The sequence below is a fragment of the Nannospalax galili genome, unplaced genomic scaffold (assembly GCF_000622305.1).
Source record: "Nannospalax galili isolate Female #2095 unplaced genomic scaffold, S.galili_v1.0 scaffold215, whole genome shotgun sequence".
NCBI classification, from domain to species: domain Eukaryota; kingdom Metazoa; phylum Chordata; class Mammalia; order Rodentia; family Spalacidae; genus Nannospalax; species Nannospalax galili.
Genome location: NW_008338533.1, coordinates 4211286 through 4233942, shown reverse-complemented (window position 1 = coordinate 4233942; position 22657 = coordinate 4211286). Strand labels below are relative to the sequence as shown.

General features: G+C 43.0%; 1 protein-coding gene across 2 annotated transcripts in view; it reads left to right on the top strand.

Annotated features, from left to right (window-relative positions):
- Positions 1-1651: 1651 nt before the first annotated feature.
- Positions 1652-22657, top strand: part of LOC103734272 (ubiquitin-conjugating enzyme E2 E2) — a 315167-nt gene continuing 294161 nt past the window's right edge. The window contains exons 1-3 of one of the 2 annotated variants that reach the window (XM_008833155.3): positions 1655-1794; positions 3052-3235; positions 15508-15558. In XM_008833155.3, the coding sequence (XP_008831377.1) occupies positions 3060-3235; positions 15508-15558 (227 nt within the window). In that variant the 5' untranslated portion in view covers positions 1655-1794; positions 3052-3059. Of the gene's footprint in view, positions 1795-3051; positions 3236-15507; positions 15559-22657 lie in introns of both variants that reach the window. The other variant, XM_029563532.1, reaches the window with a different exon arrangement.

The window sequence follows — 22657 nt, the reverse complement described above, 5'->3', positions numbered from 1 at the left end:
ACTCACAGAGATCCACCTGCCTCTGCCTCCCAGTGCTGGGATTAAAGGTGTCTGCTACCATGCCCTGCCAAAAAATAGAAATTTTTTAAAAATGTGAAGCTATACAAATTATGCTTATATTTGAGCATTTTAAGCACCTTTTGTGGCATGCTGGGGACTGAACCTTCACACATGTTCTGAGGGGGTGCTCTGCCACTAGCTGCAATGCCTAGCCCTTTATAGAGTTTAGTCTCGTACTCTACAGTGGTGGATGAAATTTCAGTTTCAGATGATGCCATATTACATTACCATACAGTCTTTTCAGTGATTATATGGTACTTTTATGCAGATTATTAGATGCGTGTAAATACACATAAGTAATAATACTTAGACAAGCGTGTGGCTTTATGCCTGATTCGACACACAGGTGTGACTTGGCTTAGTTTATTAAATCTGCAGCTTCAGGGTAAGATAACTTTATTTAGCCTAGGCTCCTGTGTGTTTGTCATATAATGGATCACCTTGGGTTTAAGATATATAAAATGAGTCCTCACACGTCTTAAAATTTTGCCAGCTGCATTAGTCCATGAGCATCTAACCCTGAGAATCCTTTTCCTTTCCTGTGCTATCTAACTTGCTGCTGTGTATACATTTACAGGGTTTCTAACTTTTGATATGTTTTAACTGAAAGAACTAAGACAGAAGAAAAACCCCAATATTAAGTTCAAGAATGATAACTTAAGGCGAAATAAAAAGGGAAGAAAAATCAAGAAATATATTTGGACTTTTAGAGCCAGACATGAAACATACTGATATAAAATTTCAGTGTTCTATTAAGTGACTTTATTGCTCGTAAAAGATGTCATAGCAGTGGAGACTGATGCCCTCCGTTTACAGAGCAGGTAGAAATGGAGTCCTGATTCCCTTTGAGTGCTGCAGAGCTGCTGGGGCAGACTTACCGTTTGTTTGTCATGGGCAAAGGAGCTGTCAGGACCAGAGTGGTGGTGGAGTGTGTGATGTCTCTCAAGGCTTGTCTCTTCTGCTTCCTCCTCCTTCTGGCCCTTTGTGGTGCAAAAGATTTGTTTTATAAAAAGTTTGCCATATGAAATTCCCATTTATGAAAGGTCTATACTATAAAGCCACCGTGGTTTCAAGCAGATGGATGATGATGAATGTTCTTCAGAGTTAGCAGATCATGACTTTGAACTAGACAATCATGGGTACTTATGTGAGGTTTCTATTTTTGTATGCATGAATCTTAATTCTTGATCATAGTACAGTGGTTTGATTTTGAAGTCTTAATTTAAGAGTAATGAAAAGTTAGGTTTTTCATAAGGAATTTATCTCCTGTGCGCGAGTACGTGCATGTGTGTTGATGATGATGATGATGGTTTTAGTCACAGGCAGCCTTGTTTCTTAAAGAGGTGCCTGAATTGTAACTCTGTGGTTCTCAGTGTGATTCCTAGAGACAGAAGGCCCTGTAGATTCTGAGCATCGGTTTTGTGAGTCCAGTTCTGGGTCTGTCAGCATTGGGTCATATGTATTTTAGTGATGAACAAATACAGATGATTCTGATGGGATGGGATTGGAGAGGGGAGGACCCTTTCCACTTACTGAGTTTTTTTGCCTGCTGTTTCCATGGTGTCAAGGGGTTGAAATTGAGTTGGTGACAGAACTCTGCTGGGAGCAGGAACTCAGAGCAAAGGATCTTCAAAACTTGAGGGAGCTTTCCTCCAGACCCTGGGAAAAATGGATTCTCGAGCATCTCAACATGACTTCCGTCTCTTGTGGAACATGGTTCCGTAGTGGATCTGGGTCAGTACCCACACCCTCCTAAGGTCCAGTTTTTATTTAGAATCTCATGGCCTCTGTTCTGTTATTGCAAAGGTTACTTAAAACAATTTCCTAGCTTAGAGGATTTTAACCTTGGCTTAGCTCTGAGGACTTATTGATTGGATCTGAGCCTGGCGATGCCCTGGTCTGTCCGCCCTGTGTCTCTTCGCCTGACTTGTTAGGACACTTTGCAGGTCTGCTTACCTGTCCAGATTAGTCTCAGCTGGGTTCGAAGCGCTAACCAGAATGCCTGGTAGAAATTAGATTCTTAATCCTCCTGTTTTCTTTTGGTTCCCTTTATGGCAGCCCTTTCAAGATATAATTTGTGTTATAAAGTTAACCCTCTCTCCCTTCGTCAGAGCTGGAGATTGAGTTCTGGGCTGTGTCCATGCAGAATCTGCATTCTGTCGCCAAGCTACACCCAGCTCCAAATTCATTCTATTGAAAGGCACAGCTTGGCCTAGAGATTGTAACTTACTGATCCAGGCCCTGGGCTCAGGACTCAGCATCTTAAACAAAATGAAACAAAAGCTCTGTGTTAGACGACGACCACCATCTAATTTAAGAATATTTTTATCACCCACAGGAAATGTCCTACTTGTTAGAAATCTCTTCCCTTTACCCTGACTCTATGTTGCTGTGTGCTTGCCTCCCTGTCTGGACATTTCTCTCTCTCTCTTTTTTTTTTTTCCTGGTCTTTTTGAGACAGGGTCTCCCTGTAGCCCCAGCTGGCCTGGAACTCACTATGTTGATCAGGCTGGCCCTGAACTCAGAGATCCCCCTGCCTCTGCCTCCCAAGGATTAAAGGTGTGTGCCACTATGCCCAGCTGGACATTTCTTGTAAATGGGCCTGTGCAGCCTGTGGTCGTTTGCGGCTGGCTTCTCTCACTTAACATAAGGATTTGAGGCTCCTGTTGAAGCAGACACTAGACTTCTCTGTGGTTGAGTAGTATCTCAGGTGGACGTCCCATGTGCTTAGCCATTCATCAGTCAACTTTGGAATCCTATCCATTTTTGTCTGTTTTGAATAAAGTTACTACCAAAATTGTGTCTAACTTTTGCATGAATGGATGGAAGGAAAGTTTTGGCAACCCCCCAGAGCTGTTTGTTTTGTAAATGAGCAGCTTTCATTTTTATACCTAATTTTACTTCTGTTTCTTGACTCGCTGTCTCCCCGTTCTGGATCGCATTGTCTTTATTCTCAAAGTTGAATAAATGACTTTTGATTCTTTAACCCAGGATCTAAAATGTCCACGGAGGCACAGAGAGTTGACGACAGTCCGAGCACAAGCGGGGGAAGTTCCGATGGGGATCAGCGTGAAAGTGTCCAGCCAGAACCTGAACGAGAGCAAGTTCAGCCCAAGAAGAAGGAGGGGAAGATATCCAGCAAGACGGCCGCCAAACTGTCAACTAGTGCGAAAAGGTGCTGCAGTCGCTCTTGCTTTAGTGTGCTGTCAGGTGCTCATCTTAAGTCCTTTCTTGTGCTTAGTCGTTTTTCTGGACTGAAGGCCATAAAATTCATAGAATTTTTTTTTCCCCTTTAAGGTGCTCTTTTTTTTTAAAAGATGCTTTTAATTGTGGAGAACTTTTTAAAGTTAAGGGACCTGCCAAGTTATGAAATCCATATCATTAGTGTGTTGATGTATTAATGTCTTGTCAGGGAAGCGTGGGCAGGACATTATGAAAGTATGGTGTTTGATTTATGGTTACCTAGCCATAAAGACATTGTCCTGTTCATTACCAACACACAGAATAGGAATTAAGATTCTACTGAAATCGGGGCTGGGGCGGTTGCTCAATGATTAAAGTGTTGGTTGCACAAGCATGAAAACCTGTGTTTGATCTGTAGGATCCATGTGAAAGGTGGGTGCGGCAGCACATGTCTGTATCCCCGGCCCTGAGGGAGAGTGGGCGTAGTCCTGCCAAGTCAGTGAGCTCCAGGTTTAATGTGGAAATCGTATCTAAAAACAAAGCCAAAACAAGGTAGAGTCATAAAGCAGACACCTGATGTTAACCTCTGGCTTCTGCATGCACGCACGCACGCACGCACGCACGCACGCACGCACAGCACAGAGATCCACTGAAATAATTACTGAGTGATAATTTGGTTTCTGCCCCTCCCTGTTGGTAAACGCTAGAGTCAACCACAAACACATGTTGATTTCATTACATTAGGCCGTGGATCAGTCTCCATGTGGGTTTTCCCTAGAGGATGGACAGATCTGGAAAGTATCTGAATGATTCTCTATCACTGCTTCTTAGGATGATTGGCATGCCAACAGGCTTAGGTGAAATCTATTTTGATACCATTACGTTATACACTGACTCTTGGAAAATAATTTGAAAGACGAATTAAATTTGTTCGACTCTTACCTGTCTTGTGATTTTAGACTCTGACTTTAATACTTTTTTTTTAAATAGCAAATAAGAAGTGTGACTAACAGCCATCTGTAGGTGTTAATTTAACTTTCTTCCTGTGGGAACTTCACACTTGGTATATTGTCTGAACGCTGAATGATGGCTTCCTAAGCTATTGGCAGATAGGAATTAGGGGAACTCTTTCCTTCCCCTCAACCAAAGGCTGTGTGTCGGAGCTAGCTCAGTCTTGTCCACACGGTTGGGAAGAACCTCTGCAGGCCCCATGGGGGAGATCTTGGCGTGATGGTGACTGGTTGGCAAGCCATCCCAGTAGAGTGGACACAGGGCGTCTGCCCTTTTGACATTATGACATGACGTTATGGTCTACAGATGTCCTAGGCTGTAGTCACAGGGTCCTGGGTGCAGTGTGTGGGCTGCACTCTACAGGCCTGACTGAGCGTTCCATTTCTCCTTGTGTGGATCCCTGACTTCGGTGGAGAAAATTATGGAAAGTCAGATAGCCCAGATATTAAGTCTTTGCATTTCCCTGTTGGAGCATGCTAGGGTGGGGGAGGGGTTCTGTTTCTTTTGGCTGTTCCATCCAAGGGGCTTAGTGGGATGACTTTTTTTTTTTTTTTCTCCTTGGCCACAAAGCAGAATAAGTTGCTGTGGGAAGGCAGGGCTAGGGTAGGAGGATAAGAAAGGTCAGGAATGGAGAAAATAGGACATTTAGGTAAAAGACGGCTTGGGGTGGATGGGGAAGAGCTGTTCAGATACCTTCCGAGTTCCATTTAGGTGGGCGAACTTGCACTCAGCCCTGATTGGGAGGCTCCCAGAGCTATATCAGAAAAGGGGAGGAGGAAGGCTGTTCAGGTCATGGGGGAGTGGGCCTGCCTGTGCCTTGCTCCAGGAGCATCCCTAGGAAATACCTCAAGGCAAAGTCTTTCTGTGAGGAGGGTGTACTTTTTGATGTGAGAATATGGTGCTTTCCAGTTGATGAGTTGTCCCAGCCTTCATTTTACCATGGTGTTCTAGAAAGTGCACTCTATATCTACTGGTAGTGATTTCATGACTAAAATACAGAAGGAGGAGGATGCTTTCTTCCTCTTCAGACAGGGGATAGAGATGACGTGCATGCAGAGTCCAGGGCCGCACCTGACCAACACTCTACGACGTGGTCCTGTTCACTGGTGAAGGGAAGAGGTACCTTTTTCCCCTTTCCCACAGGCAGGAAAAATCCCTTCACAGGCAAAATCATTCTACTGAACATGTGAGTTTGAAGTTGTGATCCTGATTTTTCTTCATAAGGTCTTCATGTGATTTACGGGTAACAGCCAGTGAAGCTGTGTATGGGTTTTACAGGTAAAAATGCTGCTTTCGTGTCGATTTGTTCAATTTTAAGATAGTAAAGTTTGTTATCAAGGCTCTAAGAACTTGGGGAAAATTGAGACTCATGAGAAGAAGCCCCCCCCCCATTCACCCTGTTCACTGTCTGTTCTGTCAGTGCGCCTAGCACAGCTGGCCCCATCCGTGTGCCTAGCACAGCTGGCCCCATCCGTGTGCCTAGCACAGCTGGCCCCATCCATGTGCCTAGCACAGCTGGCCTATCGACTCAGCTCCTTCTTGTCTTAGAGTTCTCCAGTTTATTGCATGGTTAGGCTTTCCTTGGACATTAGGGTTTCAGCTAGAACCTAAAGTTAGAGGGAGTTTCAAAATAAAAATTTTAACTTATACTTTAAAAAACTGAATAATTGATTTTATTTAGATGAAGACTTCTTTCCTAAATAGTACCATTCTATGAGCTAACCAGTTGCCAGTAAAGTTTGGACTCAAGAGACAGGATTGGGCTTGGAACCTGGGTCCCGTGTCTTTCTGGCCTTTAACTCAGTGCACTATCTCACAGCCACACTCACCTTTTCTCAGGAGAGAGGCATGGACAGGGTGATATAGAGTCTCACTCAGCTTACAGCCTAGGCTGGCTTTGCACTTGATAGCCTCCTGCTTCAGTGTCCCAAGTGCTGGGGTTCACCATGTCCCGCTGCCTCAGTTTCCTCTTGAAAAATGAAGGTGATAATGGTACCCTCTGAGAGTGTCCCTGTGTTCTGGATGTGGTGTTTTGCATATAGTAAGCGCTTTGGAAAGGATGCTTCCAGTTAGACCCTGTGCCAGTTACTGTCTGCAGGGACATTTTTCACCTCTGTTTGGTGCAGACTTTGACAAGATGAAATAGCTGCAAAGCTCGGAGGTCTTAGTGTGTTGTGAACCTGGAACATCGCAGATGCTGTAATTAAATACATTTTATAGAAACTCAGGTAAAGTGCTTTCCACTTAGGGACTCAATTTCTAAATGAAATGTGCTATAATTGTAGGATTAATAATTGCTATAATAAATGTGCTATAATTGTGGAATTAATAATTTGTTGTCGAAACATATTTCCTTAAAACATCTCACTTTGGAGGTAGTGCAGAGCAGTATGTGCACGTTTAGGTATTCAGGCAGTGGCATCAACTTCTGTCTCTTAGAATGAAGAGGAGAGGTTACATCTTTGATGCATTCCCCCTTGTTTGACAACAGTTTGCTCTTCAAAGCCTGTGCTGACCGTGGCCTCGCCTCTTGAGATATCTCATCACTATTGTTATACGCAGTCAGGTGATGCTTTTGATTAAAGGTAGACACTTTTGATTAAAGTTACTAGTCAGTTCCATAAAGTACCAATTTTGAGATCTTCATTGAATTGATTGCTGCCTCTTTCATATTGGTACATCAATGAGTATGAATTGTGCATCACACTGATTTCAAATTAGTTCGATTTTGACTTGGCATTGTAATGTTACTGGCCATTCAACATGATGCTATTCTAGACTTACACATTTTTGCTAGGCTGAGGGGTAGGTTCTAGTATGATCCAGCGTGGTGTTTAATCCTACCAACGGGCTCTTTTACATTTCCTTGTAGTTACTGTGTTTTCTTGAAGTGTACATTTAAGACTTTCTAACGTTTTGAAGTCAGGAAGCGTTTTACAGTTGAATGCACGTTTAATTAATGATGTCTCCCCAAACCAGTGGTCTCTTAAGTGACAGGTATGTGGCATTTACTGTCATTCAGAGTTAAATTCTAGGCTTCTGTGCAAGGGCACTATGTCTTCTTCAGAGTATTTTGTCATGAAAAAAAATTTAAAGTACCTAGTACAGTGCTTTCCTGAGATGTTCGGGGAATAAAATAGTTCAGCTGGTTAGGAGCACTGTGCTGTCTAATGTGTGTCATGTGTTAAGGTGTGTTGTGTCTAAGGTGTGCTGTGTCCAAGGTGTGTGCTGTCTAAGGTGTGCAGTGTGTAAGGTGTGTGGTCCACCAGGGGATATCGGAAGGGCTGGAGAGATGGCTCAGGGTTAAGAACATTTGCTGCTGTTGCAGAGTTTGAGCCCCAGCATTGACGTCAGGTCACTCAAAACTGCTGTAACTCTAGCCCCAAAAGACCTGCTGACCTCTCCTGGGAGTGCACAAGCATGTGCACATACTCACACAGACAGACATACATACGCACAAATGAAAATAAAATCTACTTTTAAAAGAGGAAGTCCAGGTGTGATGATCAGTCTCTCAGGTCTCTGAGATGCTACTTCCCAGTCCTTCATGAAGCCTCTGTGTGCTGCTGGGCCTTGGACCAGTGAGTGAAACTCAAGATTTGTGTGTGTGCTGTACTCATACACAGCTTCGTTTTCTGATCCATCATCAATATGTAGATGTTTAAAAGCACGCCTGTATGTTCCTCGTTCTGTGTAGTTTCGGTACCGTACTCCTCAGTTGGGTCTGAGTGAATTGTGGTTGTTAAGCCAACCCTCCCACACCTTTCTTGAGGCAAGTATCACACAGAACCTCACTGTGTTCCCGTCTTTCACTCCTGAACAAAGCCTTCAGTGAAGTCATATATACTGGAATTTAGTTTGTAATTTGCCTTTTGACGCTCTCAGTAAGTATGTGCACTTAGTAACTTCTGTGCCATCGAAAGCTGGAGTTGTGCTACAGGGATGATGGGAATCGGAGATGCTGCCAGTTTTCTGAGGAAATTGTGCCTTAGAAATTCTGGTAAGAGAGATCTTTGGTTTGTTTGGCTTGGAAGACAATTGTCTTGGTCTTTCTCCTTGCTTGTTTAGAATAACCAAACCTCGTTTCCTTAATTTTTAAATGATAAAGCAGCAACAGAGCATTCTCTGTGACTTAATTCATGTTTAGAGGACTAAGATCATCCTGTGAGAAGTACACTTTAAGGGTTAGGTATTGATACTTTCTTCATTTTCCCTCACCCCAAGGGACAGTCCCTGAAACAGGGACTTCCTTACCGACATGTCAAGTCGGAGAAACTTCATACATACCACCATCACAGTTTTCTGAGCTAGAATTGAATTGCTGTCATTGAAACAGCAGGACACCTTGCAACGCTTAAGTAGCAATTCTTCGTATAATCCTTTCTATCGAGAGAAATACAGCCATTCGAAGGTTATGGTGGCTCAAAATGTATTATCGTATTGGCTTATTCCTCAGAGTTGTCAAATTTATCAGGAAATTGCTTTTTGTATTGAATAATAAGGATTTGGAATTATGTCATGGGGAGAGAGGTCTGGGTTCTGTTGCAGAATTCCAACAGGAAATTTGGATTTGCCAGGTTTTTTAGTGTATATTTTTATTGCATTTTTGTACATTCCATACAATAATCTTTATATTTAGACCCTCTCCCCTATGAGCACCCCCTGTAGCCCGCCCATAGGATTTCATGCATTTTGTAATATATGTTAAGGCATATCAAGTCAAGTTTCTGTATCCAGATGTCCCTTGGTGTGAGTTCTTCCACTGGGGCCTGTTCAGCCTGTCTAGCATCATTCCTTTTAAGATCAGCTCTCCCTCACCCAGCAGTGATCATCTGCCAATAGTTCCTCAGCTAAGGTCAGGGCCTCCTGCCCATTTCCCCAGTCCTATGCTGGTTTTTATCTGGTTGAGGTTGCCTAGGTCTTGTGTGTGCTGTTACCGTTGCTGTAAGTTCATGTGAGCAAGTTCCCAGGAGCCTGTTAAGACTCTGTTTCCTTATGGTCATGCACCTCCTCCCCTGGCCCTTACAATCTTTCCACCCCCTCTTCTGCAACTGTCCCTGAGTCTTGGGTGGGTGAAGTTTAGTGTGAGTCCTATCCAGGGACATGCGCTCTGCGGTCTCTTATCCTCTGTACTTTGTCCAGTTGTGACCTTCTATGTTCATCGCCGTCTGTGGCATGAGGAAGCTTTGCTGGTGAGAGTTGAGGGATGCATTCGTGTTCTCTCTACCCCTTGTTCTGCTCTGTTCCCTGAACCCTACGTATGGAGGTTCCATTGTAGATGTGTCACTTAGGGTGGGCATCTCACACACTCTCTGTGTGTGACCAGTTGTAGAACTCTATAATAGTCCCCATCTGTTACAAAAAGAAGCTTCTTTGATGAGTGGTGACTGGCATACTTCTCTGTAAGTATAAGGATCCATATTTAGCATACAGTAAAACATTACGTTTGTCTCAGGATGTGACAGATGGAGGGTTTTCTCTAGGCTCTATGACTTCTCTAGCCAAGTGTATTTGGCTATGTTTTCAGTGCCATACATGAGTTCCTTCCCATTGAGTGGACTTTAAGTCCAATTAGGTAGCTGTTGGTTACCCCCAAGATAAAAGTACCACCACTGCACCAATATAGTTTACTGTGCTGGTAATTGTGGTGATTATAGGCTTTACAGCTGGGGATGGACCATTGATTTTTCTCCCTTAGCAGCTAGCATAGTAACCTCTAGAACTATGAGAGCCAGTCTTCAGGGAGATGGCTTCCAGGTTGGTTCCAGCTCCATTGCTCCAAGTCCTGTGTCTGAAGTACGTCCTGTCTTCAGCAAAAGGGTCTTACCTTCAAGTTTCGGGAGCTAATCAAGGGCTATGGCAATAGCCTGTGTTATTTTGGGAGTCTCTTAGACTACCCTAACCAATAGCTCAAAGGGAGGTTCCTCTTGTCTGGCACTGTGTTTCTTATTACACAGCCTTCAGCTGTACACACGCACTCATGTTCAGATATGTATGTTTATTTTTCAGTAAGCTTTTGAACTAAGACATTCCCTCTGGTTTTTCACACTACCTAAGCACTGTTATTTCTCATCTTTCTCTCCCAGTCTAACTCTCCCTCCACTCTCTTCAGTTAAAGTGCCCCCCTTGATAACACCCGTCTCCTACTATGCCCCATCTCTTGAGCTCCTTCTTCCCCTTTGCCTGCATGGTTCCTCGTATGGCCTCCTTTCTCTGTTCCTAGTTGAATACCTCCATTTCCCCCTTGCTAACATCTGTTTCCTTCTGTCTCCCACCCTTGGGCACTTTTCTTTCCCTTTATCTCTGTGCTTCCTTTCTGTCTCCGTGGTTCCGGCAGCTACATCAGGATATATACTCATGAGGATTTGGTGCTAAGATCCACAGATGAGGGAGAACATACATGACTTGCTTTTCTTAGTCTGTGTTACTTCACTTAGTATAACAGTTTCTAGTTCATCCATTTACCTGCAGATTTCATGATTTCATCTTTCCTTACCACTGATCCACTGTGTAAATGAACCACCTTTTCATTATCCACTCGTCAGTTGAGGGACACTTAGGTTGCTTCCATCTCTTAGCTGTTGTGAAAAGAGCAGCAACAAACATGGATGTGCAAGTGTCTTTACCAGTAGGATGAGTCCTTTGGGTATACAAGGAATGGTATAACTGGGTCTTGTGGAAAGTTCATTTTCAGTTTTTTAAGAGTTCTCCACACTGCTTTCCATAGGGGTTGCACGAGTTTGCAATCCCACCAGCAGTGAATGAGTGTTCCCCTTTCTTCAATTCTCACAGGATTTGGAGTCATTTGTTCTCTTGATTTTAGCAACTTGTCAGTTTTTTAAACCAAAAGGGGCAGAATGCACATCAAGCAGGATATTTTAAAATTCCAACAAAATCCTTCTGTGTTAAAAATGGTTTTCAGTAGGATGTGGGTTCTGATCTCGTTACTTTGGAGCCTGAGTTCAAGGTCATCTGGGTTGCTTAGCTGGACTTAAAAACTAGTTTCCGAGTTGAAGAGTGTTCCTTTGAATGTCTGTTTCCTTTCTTTCAATTTAAAGCCTGTTTATGAAAATGACGGTGTGGGTTGGGAGATGACTCAGCAGTTCAGAACAAGTACTGTTCTCACAAAGGACCTACCTTCGGTTCCCAACACCCATATCAGGCAGCTAACTACCACCTATAACTCTGGCTCCAGGGCACCTGAGGCCCTCTTCTGGCCTCCAAGGACAGCTTCACACACATGCACATACCCACATTCATTTACATAATTTAAAATAAAATATTTTTTTTAAAGCCACTCATGACTCATAACAAATCACCCAGTGTAGGTTTGTTTGTTGTTGGTTTTTTTTAGTGAAAAGCAAGAGTTTTTTTGTATATCCTTCTTCCATAAATAGTCCCAACATTTAAAAATATTTTATTATTTTTTAATTTTATGTGTATGAGTGTATTGCCTGTTTGTATGTAAGTGCACCCATGTCATGCAGTGTCCACAGAGGTAAGAAGAGGGTGTCGGATCCCTTGGAACTATAGTTACAGATGGTTGTTATTTGCTATGTGGGTGCTGGGAATCGAACCCTGATCCTCTGCAAGAGTAGCCAGTGTTAACCACTGATCCATGTGTCCAGCCCCAGTCCCAGCATTTTTAAAAGAAACTTTGTAGCTATCTCTGGTCTCAGCCTTACTGTGGGTTTTCTATGTAACTGTAAATAATGTACTTATTTCTTATTTATTAAATTGTCTAACAACATCTTTTGACATCTAGCTCTGAAAATTAGGATTTAGTTTGTTTACTAATTCTTCCAATTAATGATAGTTGCATTTCAAAAGTCTTTATGCTCTGAAGAGTGTTGGTAAACCAGCCCTTCTTTCACATTTCAGTAGTTTCTTTTTTCAAAAAATATTTATTATTTTTATTTTATGTGTATGAGTGTTTTTCCTGCATGTATGTAAGTGCACCTTGTCACTCAATGCCCGTGGAGGCCAGAAGAGGGTGACAGATGCCCTGGAACTGGAGTTATAGACACAGATGGTTGTCAGCTGTCATGTGGGTGCTGGGACTAGAACCCCTGGGTCCTCTGCAAGAGCAGCCAGTGCTCTTCACCACTGAGCCGTCTCTCCAGCCCCAGGCAGTGTTTCTTGCTGCCGGCCTTGTGAAGTGGAGATAGCCATACTTAGTCTGACATTCCCTATTGTCGCTACTGACCCGTGCCTGGTTTTTATTAGCTATACTTAGTTTCCTTCAGGTTCAACATTTGTGATATTTATCAGGATAGTGCAACTACAGCCCATCTTCTGTGCATTGTGATTAATAAGGGGTCAACCAGTTGTACAACTGTAAACTGTCAGTATCAGAGCACACAGCAAATTGGAGTTATATTTCCTGGAAGCGCTAGGGGATTCCTACACTGCACAGGAGGGCACAGCATTCAGGCCAATAGATAAATCTCCCCACCTCATAACATCTTTATTTGGTTAAAAATATATTTAAGTTTTGGGACTGGAGAGATGGCTCAGTGGCTAAGAACACTGGCTGTTCTTGCAGAGGACCCAGGTTTGATTCTCAGCACCCACACGATCATCTGTAACTTCAGTTCCAAGGGATCCAACACCCTTTCCTGACCTCCGCAGGCATTGCACAGCATGGGTGCACTTACACACATGCAGATGATACACTCACACACATAAAAATAAAACATATATGTTAAAGTTTCCTTCATATTTGATTTGTATTTCCTATGTAGCTTTTTTTCCCCCTTCCTTTGGACATTTAAAAAAATTTTTTTCAGTCCTTGAATCTTATTTTTATTTTTTATTTTTTGTCCTGTTGATTCAAACCCAGGACCTTACATGTGCTGGGAAAGGCCTACCAGTGAGCTATACCCCACCCCTTTTGAATCTTTATGATATCTTTATCCATTCAAGAGCTTTCTTTTGCCAGTTACAACCTGTTCCATTGATTCCCTTCAACCCCTTCTCTTTGTAGTTTATTTCCTTTGCATGTTTTTAATCCCCTGACCCCCAACTCTCCCAGATAGGAGGGGTGAGTCTGTGAGTGCTCAGCTGGCTACCTTAACCTGGACTTAGCCATTTCATTTTGAAAGCCTGTTTTATACTTTTATGAAATCCATGAATATGTTGTTCCATTTCAGGGCTTTGAGACTTCTGGTTTTCGGTTTGAGGCCATATTTACTCATTTACAAATAGAAATTACAGTGTGTTAAAGATAAGAGAGATTGTGGAGCTTGTCCTAGTGACACTTCTTAGTATCTTAGGAGATGGAGACCGAGACCCACAGAGCAGGTGTCAGCAGTACCTTTGCGTGTGGGCTCAGCTAATGACCACTAGAATTAGAAGGGAAGATCTTTGACTTTGAGCTTCTCGGGCTCGGTCCATGTTATGACACCTCTCCAGTCTTGAATTGTGTGGATTAGACAAGGGAGTTGGTAATCGTTCTCTTGGTGGGGTCCTGTTTACTTGAGTAGGTCCATTTGTTCCCTTAAAAAAGACGTAGAAGGAGGGCTGGGGCGGCTTGGCGGTAAAGGTGCTTGCTGCTGAGCCCGACAGTGTGAGTGTAAGTTTGATCCCCGGTTTGGTGGTGGAAGGAGAGAACAGATTCCCTCAGTTGCTCTTTGACCTCCACATGTGTGTCACGTGTGTGGTGGTACATGTGTACCTCACCTCTTTATATACACACACAAATAGACAAATGTAGAAAATTGGTTTTAAAAAGATACAGGATGAGGAGACGGAGAGATGACTCAGTGCCTAAGAACACTGGCTGCTCTTGCAGAGGACCTGGGTTCGGTTCCCAGCACCCACACAGTGGCTAACTTTCTATAACTCCCGTTCCAGGCGATTCGACCCCTTCTTTTGTCCTCCGCAGGTATTGTATAAACGTGGTGCACTTACATACATGCAGACCAAACACTCACACGTAAAGTACAAATAAATAAATAAAAATGTACAGAATGAAAGTATCTGGGTGTAAATGTTATTTAGATTCTTAGCTGTGGTTCATGCGCTGTCATAAATACCAGGGACCCTGTTAATAATCTCATTTATCTACGAGGTAAAGAAGAAATGCTTTTGAGAATGTTTTTACTGGATTTAACGAGGCCTGAGGGAGGGGTGGGGAGGCAGCTGCACTTACCTCCCTCACTCACCCTGGTTGCCTCTGTGTGCACGTAGGCTGCTGCATGCACTTAGGATCAAGTAGAAAGCCGTCCATGATTATGGGCGGTGCTGTGTTCGGCACCTCTAAGTCCTTGGGTTCAATCCCTAGTGCGCCCCACAAATATCCCGAGGACCGAGGCAAGTTTAAAATTTCTTCTTTTCTTGGTGTTAAACTCATGTAGTGCCATTAAAATAACGCACGCAGCACAGGGGCTGTTCTCTTGGAAGGAACGAGTGGCAGGCTTGGAAGCCTGCTCTGGGTGTTAGAGGACAGTATAAGATACTGACATCTCCTTCTTCACCAGTTGCTTGAATCAGCCAGGATGCTTGGGTTCAACTTGGTGTGTGAAGCTCCCTGTCCCATGTGGGGATGTGCTAATACAAACCGGAAGTTAAATTTGTATTAGCATTCTTACGATCACTAAATAATGTGGATGTGGCAGCTGTTTGCAATTAAACTAGAAATCTTAGCTGGTGCTATTACTTTTTGTCCCCTGAGCCCCTAGCTGAGTGGTCCTGGCTCTGGGTCCAGCCGCATGGCCATTGAGGGAGAAAAACAGCATAAAATATATAAAATGGAAAAGATGGATTTATCGACGGTTTGGGCGCAGACTGGGGAGTCTCTCCTGGCCTGTCTCTGCCTTTCTCGTACTGCCGCAGTTTATCCAGGGGGGCGGAAGAAAGCGGGAAACGTTCCTGGAGAATTGACTGCCGGCTCAGCCACTGAATGCGCAGAAGTGCGGGAGCTCCCGGGGGCTTTTCCCTCTGCTCCAGAGCCGAGGGAAACAGTGTTTGAAGAAAACAGTCCTCATTTTGAGGGTTGATATGGACATCATGGTGTTGCTTCCACAGTGGGTAAATGGTTGATGTGCTGATGCCTTCTGCCCCCCTCTCTGGGTAGGCCCTGCTTCAAAACTGGGAGAAATCACCTTTGTCACTATGTCGTGCCTTATACAGGACTAGCATGTCTCTTAAAAGCATATCAAAGGGAGGTATTACTGTAAAGTCTAAAGTATTGCTAAAACACTTTGAGAGTGAAGACGTTTGAACATGACTTTCCTTGTCTTCATTTTAAAGAATTCAAAAGGAACTTGCGGAAATCACGTTGGACCCGCCTCCCAACTGTAGGTAAGTACTCAGATTTTCATTTACTTGTGTGGTTTGTGGAAGGCTCATCTGATTAAAGAGCAAACATCATTGTGGCTCGGCTTTGTGAGCGTCTCTGTGTAGAGATGGATGCTCAGGAATCCGGTTGGTGCTGGTGCAGTGGGGTGCCACCACAGGGCAGCATAATGGCACGGTAGCGAGGGTGCCTGAGCTGCCTGTCATTGAAGAGGTGTCGACACCTTAAATGATGTCTTTAATGATAGAAAAATAGTGTTGCTAAAATATTTGCTGTTTGATAATTACTCAGTTGTTGGAGATTGATTTTTAGACATACAGGAACATTAAGCAGGGCTTTTTTGTGGCTTGCACGAATTCTTGGTCGTCGGCTCTAAGGATGCTTGATTCAAGGTGATGACGTGGCATACACAGTGCTTGCCTCTTTTGACTGCATTTCCCCCATTTTTCTGGTCTGTGTTTATTTGGAGGAAATAAAAGTGCTTGTCCAGAAATGTTAATGCTCAGGTACAGGAGGAAGAAGAGAAAATAACTTCTGCCCGTGCTGCATCTCAGGCCAGTGCAGTTGTTGGCCGGTGACTGTTGGGCTATTTTAAGATGGTTATTTTTGTTTCGGTGTGAGGTCAGTGTTGGAACCTGGCCAACACGGAGTTTCCCTTCTTAAATTGATGGTCTTGATAGCAAGAGGGCAGATAAAATGATGACGTTCTCAGCATTGAACACAAGCTGAATTTATTACTTAGTATCATTTCTGAATTTGCTGGTCTTATTTTCATGTGAAAACAAAAATAATAACCATAAGTGTTAATGAAAGTGAAAATTCATAGATGGTCATATTGGCAGATGGTCGGTTTATTTTGGTGCAGGAACAATTCTGATAAGCCTTATTATGTTTGTGGTGAATCTAATGCGGTTCTTTACAGGAGAGTCATGTTCAGGACATAAACTTACAGTGACGATGTTCAAAGACTGTTTTACTCGAATGTAATCTTCCTCTCTGTTACATAAGATCATTTAATGTCACGCTTGAGACTTAAAGTTGTCTCAGATGACAGATTACTGTTTTAACTTTTGGTGACCAGTTCATGTCAGTGGATGGATTTATGGAAAAACTCCAGATTGAATTACGTAAAAACATCCATTGTTTCTTAGGATATTATTTGTTTTATAGTGTTACTCTTTTTATTTTTTTAAAGGAAGCTGTTGGACTGGTGAGATGGCTAAGTGGGTAAAGGTGCTTGAGGCTAAGCTTGACGATCTGGGTTTGATCCTTGGGACCCACATGATGGGGAGCGAGAACTGACTCCTGCAGGTTATTCTCCGACCTCCACATGTGTGCTGTGGCACAGGCCCCAACCCCCTTCCCCAAGTAAATAAATAAAATAAACTGTTACAGAACATACTATTTTTTAACTTTTACTTTTTAAAAATAGCTGGTTGGTGAATATATAAACTTCATATACTTTTCTGCTTAAATTATATATTTGATTGATTTGTAGTAAATGTGCCCATCCAGGTTTCTTTTTTGCGGTTCTGGGGATAAACTCAGGGCCTTGCATATATGATAGGCAAGAACTCTACCACTGAGCTACACCCTCAGTTGTCTGCCTTGAGACAAGGCCTCATATGTAGTTCAGGCTGGCCTTGAACTTGCTATGTAGCTCCAGCTGGCCTTGGACCTTTAATTCTCCTTCCTCAGCCTCCCAAGTGCTGGGATTACAGGCATACAGCACCATGCTCAGCTTGTCCAAATATATTTCAATGAAAATGTGTTATCTTTAGAAGACAAGTTAGAGGATAATTTTAGTTTGGTTTATTTTGGGCCAAAGTTGAATATGGTTTTGTGGTTGATTTTTTGAAAGTTCTGTTCTGCCTTTGATATGGTCCATTGCATATAAGGAATTAACGTACAGAATACAGCAAGTTGATGGTGCCTGCCTAACAGAAGGGGCCAGAGTTCCTCAGGGAGCCTGCTCAGCTCTGATTTCGGTAGAAATCTCTGTGTGTTGCTCTGTTCACCTGTCTCTCAACCTTGCCTTTTGGTTCCGTGGATAGTTGCTAGTCAGCTCTTTTGGTTGAAGATGTGTGAGCAAGTGTCTGTGGACTGCTTGTTTAAACAGTTGGGGAAGAGGGGAGGATTTAGTTATTGGCTGTCTGGCTGTGTGGAGGTGTGTCCACAGGAGTGTGATTTATCCTGTTTTCTGAGACCTTACAAATGAGTGTACATAGCACATTTCTGCCTGCCTGCCTGCCTGCCTGTCTGTCTGTCTGTCTGTCAGGTTAGATACAGAACCTCTGAACTATGATGCATCTCATAATGTGATGTCTAGTTAAGGAACACTTGGTATCATATCGAAGGAACAAACAAATATTTAACTACCATGCAAGCCTTGGGTGAAGAAATATCAGTTCTCCAAATCACATATTCAGTGGAGACAGACCTGTTTGTATAAATCATTTTCGGGCAAAGTTACTCATGTGTAGTATCGGCTGATTTGATTTTCAGGTTTCGAATGAGCTTAAATTTTGTTTTGTCTTTTCGTTACTGAGGACACAATCCAGGGCCCTGGTGTCTGTTAAACACAGGGTCTTGTCATGAACTCTCCCAATTAGTATTTTGAAAGAATACCTACAAGTGATTTAGCAGGGTAAATTATTTCATATTGATAATAAATGCATATAAATGTTCAATTTTCTTTGTGTGTTTCTGTTTTTGAAAGAGATAAATATGAGATAATAGTTTAAATTTTTTTAGCTGAGTTTTTCTTTATCAGTAATTCTTCCTTCTATGTTTTAAAGAGTAAATGTTTCAAGACAATTAAGTTTATTATATATCTAAGAAGAAGGCTCTGCTCCGTAGAATCAGTCTGTGAGATCACAGGTATGACATATTACTGTATGCTTAGAGTGTTTCCTAATAATGGTGGAAAGTGTTTTGCTTAATCTCAGCTCTTCTTGCAGTCGGGGTTTCTGCTGGTCTCAGGTGGTCTCCCACCTCCTGCTGAGTCAGAGGTGCTGGGCTGTTTCTGTAATTGCTCCCCACCTCAGTGCTCACACACTAGCTAAGCTGATAGGTTTGATTTAGGCTGTGGTCCTGTAGAGCTCCGCTGGGTAGAAGCCTGGTCATTTGTAAGTGACTGCATGTTGTGACTTACCATGATTTGTAAATTGCCTAAAACTGAGAGATCATAAGCCCATGAGTGGCCCAGGTTCATTCATGTTTCCTTGGTGCTGATGGAGGACTGGCAACTAGTGGACCCGAGGAGTTCCAAATTGAAAATTTTAAATCTATTTAAAGGACATCTTGTATGTTGCGGAGAAGCTCCGTTCAAAGTCTGTTACGCTCCAGTCCGTATTAGGGTTATGAGGGTGGAATGGCAGAGAACCCCTGTTGCTTTTAGAAACCAAGGCGAATTCAGAGTTTTCATTTGGTGCCTGAGCGAATAAAAGGAGCGGGGAGGTGGCGGTCACTCAGCTGTGATGGCGAGTTCTGCTTCCATTTTTGCTGGTTCGAAGATCCGCGCGCTGAACATTGGCTCTGCTTTTTTTCATTCAGCGGCTTTATGAGGACGGAAGGTGTAACGTTCACTTGACTGTAGGTGGTTCGTGTACTCACTGAGCTTCGTCATCACAGTAGGTGTTACATTCACCGTAAAAGGTACACCTCACCCATCCCAGCCACCTTCTCCATCCCCCAGCCCTCCCGTCTCCTCCTCCAGGCAAGTCTGTCTTCTCTCTCTTCAGATTGGCCTCATCTGGGCATTTTTTGTGAATGGAATCGTACAGCTTGGGATTCGGGGAAGGTGCAGTGTTTTAACGCAGCACCACAGTTGATTCATTTTTAGGACAAACGACACCCCGTTTTAATGGCCATACCACCTTTTACTTGTCAGTTGATGGCTGTTTATTTCCAGTTGCAGGTTGCTTTGACCAGTACAGTTTAGGATCATTTGTGTACAGCTTTGGGGTAGACACGTGCTTTGATTTCTCCATATGTCTATATGCACGGCTGTGGGTGGAGTCTCTGGGTCCTGTGCAGGTCTTGTCTCTGCCTTTTGGGGACTGGCCAGGAAATCTACAATCTCCACAGTCCCTTTTTCCCTGTCAGTGGTAAGTGAGGATCTCAGTTTGTCCACCACTGCGGGCAGTGCTTGTTACTGTTCATCTTTTTGATGCCCCTTGTTCTAGAGGGCACAGCATGGCATTCACTGTAGTTTGGTTCACATTATCTTGGGCAGATGGATGGCGAAATCAGAGCCTCTTTTCCTGTGCTTGCCGAAGACATCTTATGCTGCCTCTGGAGGAGTAGCTATGCAAATTATTTGGTCACTTTTCACTTGATGTTTTTTTGTTGTTGAGTTATAAGAGTTCTTTATATATTTTGGATGTAAGTCTAATGTATCAGATACATGATTTGCAGATATTTTCATCCACTTTTTGGTTTTTTTTGTACGTTCTTTTTTAAAGCACGGGTTTGTGTTTTTTTGGAGGTACTAGGGTTTGAACCGCTCAGCTATAACCCCAGTTTGATTTGATTTTTTTTTTTTTTTGAGACAAGGTCTCACTGTGTAGTCTAGGCTGGCCTTGAATTTGCTGTGTAGCCCAGGCTGGCTTCCAACTCATGGGCCTTCTTGCTTCTCTGCCTCCTGAGTGTTGGGGTTACAGGTGGACTATGTACTCGGACACCTGCATTTTGATGTTTAATATTTGTGTATGTTTGCCTGCATATATGTACATGTACTATGTGTGTACCTGGTACTAGTGGAAGCCAGAAGGCAGTGTTGGATCCCCTAAAAATGGAGTTAAGAGAGTTGTGAACTGCCTTATGGGAGTTGGTAACTAAATTCAGGTCCACTACTGAGCCATCTCTCCAAGCCCCTTAAGATTTTGTTTTTACTTTTAGTGTGTGTGTGTGTGTCTGTGTGTCTGTGTCTGTGTGTGTTTGTGCACATGAGTGACCTGCTGAGTCCAGAAGAGGGTGTTGTAAGCTGCATGGTGTGGGGACAGGGAACTGAACCCAGGTCCTCTGGAAGAGCAGCAAGAGCTCTTAACCACTAAGTGTCTCTCCAGCTTCTTGTTTTAATTTTTGACGAGCACTAGGTTTTCTATTCTGTTTCTGTTCTTGTTTGAATGTTTGGTGTCTTAACTACGAAACCGTTTCCTAATCCCAGGCCACAAAGATTTGTGTCTTTATTTTTCTTCTCAACTTTATAGTTTTGGCTTTAATATTTTGATCTCTGGTCCCTTCTGAATTAAAATCTGTGTGTGGTGTGAGATCAGAATCCAACTTCAGTTCCCTTTCTCACCCCAGCGCTGTTCTCGCTCCCTACTGAATTACAGTCTCTGTGCCTCTGCTTTTATTTTTTTCAGTTACCATTCAAGATAATGGTTTCATTATGGCATTTCATGCCTATGTATCATTACACCGTGTTCTAATCTGTCTTCTCTACTGTGCTCTGTGATGCTGCCCCTCCCACATGGGTTCTTTCCTCTCCCCAAGTATCTCTCCCCCTTCTGCTTTCAGCCACATATTCCATTACCACCCCTAGATATTTTCTTCCCCTTAAGATCTCTTCTAGTTTCATGGCCTGTATGTATACATAGGCTTATACTCAGACAGACAGACAGACAGACAGACGACAGACAGACAAGTATCTCTCCCCCTTCTGCTTTCAGCCACATATTCCATTACCACCCCTAGATATTTTCTTCCCCTTAAGATCTCTTCTAGTTTCATGGCCTGTATGTATACATAGGCTTATACTCAGACAGACAGACAGACAGACAGACAGACACACACACACACACACACACACACACACACGCACACACACACACATTTTAAATCTAGGCTCCAGCTCTGAGAAAGTGTGTGGTATTTGAGCCTCACATTTTGCTTAACATATTTTCCAATTCTGTCCATTTTCCTGCAAGTGTGGTGACTTCATTTTTCTTTACAGCTGCCTAAAATTCCGCTGTTTCTGTGTGTGCTGTTTTCTTAATCCCTTCATGTGCTGATGGACATCTAGGCTACTTCCGTTTGCCAGCTATTGGGAACAGTGCAGTACTAAACACCGATGCTTAGCCCCTCTGTGGTGTGTTCATTTAGAGTCTTTTGGGTCTATACCCAAGTGGTGTCGTTGGGTGGTATCCATGGTTTTTAGTTTTTCCAGGCCCCTCCATGCTGATTTCTATAGTGGCTGCACTTGTTTCCTTCCCACTGGTACTGAATATGGACTCCTTTTCCCCAGGGTCCTATGTGGCACTGGTTTTCTTGGTATAGCTGTTCTGTTCTGATAGGCTCTCAGAGCAGTTTTAATTTGCATTTCCTGGTGGCTAAGAGTGTTGAAGATCTTTTTCAAGCATTTACTGGCCATTGTAGTTCTTCTTTCAAGAGCTGTCTATTCAGTTAATTAGCCTGTTTATTGATTGGATGATTTTTTTGTGTTTAAAATTTTCAGTTCTTTATATATTCTAGATATTAGCCCCCTGTCTGATGTTCTGATGTGTAGTTGGCAGGATTTTTTTCTCATTCTGTAGACTGTCTCTTCACTCTGAAGAGACTTTCCTTTGTAATCCCATTTGTCAGCTATTGGGATTAGTAATTAATTCCTATAACAATTATTGATAAATATAAGTACATAATATATATAACATAAATTAGTAATAGGAATAGTTATGTATTCCCTGTGCGCCTGTTGACTGTCTTGACACCTTTGTTGAGCATCACTGGATTATAAATGTGAGGATTTGTTGTGGAACTCTCCTTTCTTTTCCACTGGTGTGTCTGTTTTCTTATGCCAGTGACACTGGTCTGAGTGCTGTAGTAGGTAAGCGTTGAATCAGAGCATGCTCATCCCCTGACCGGTTTGCTTTCTGTCCTCTCTACTTGTTAGTTCACACCTTCTCTTCATGGTCAGAGGCTTAATTGCTGTCTTACCTTACTGGAGTGAGCTAGTTCATAGAGGAAAAAGGATTTTCCAGATTGTAATAACTGAAACGGTGTTAAGGGGAAGTAAGTGTGTGTGTGTGTGTGTGTGTGTGTGTGTGTGTGTCTGTCTGTCTGTGTGTGTCTGTGTGTGTCTGTGTCTGTGTGTGTGGCCTG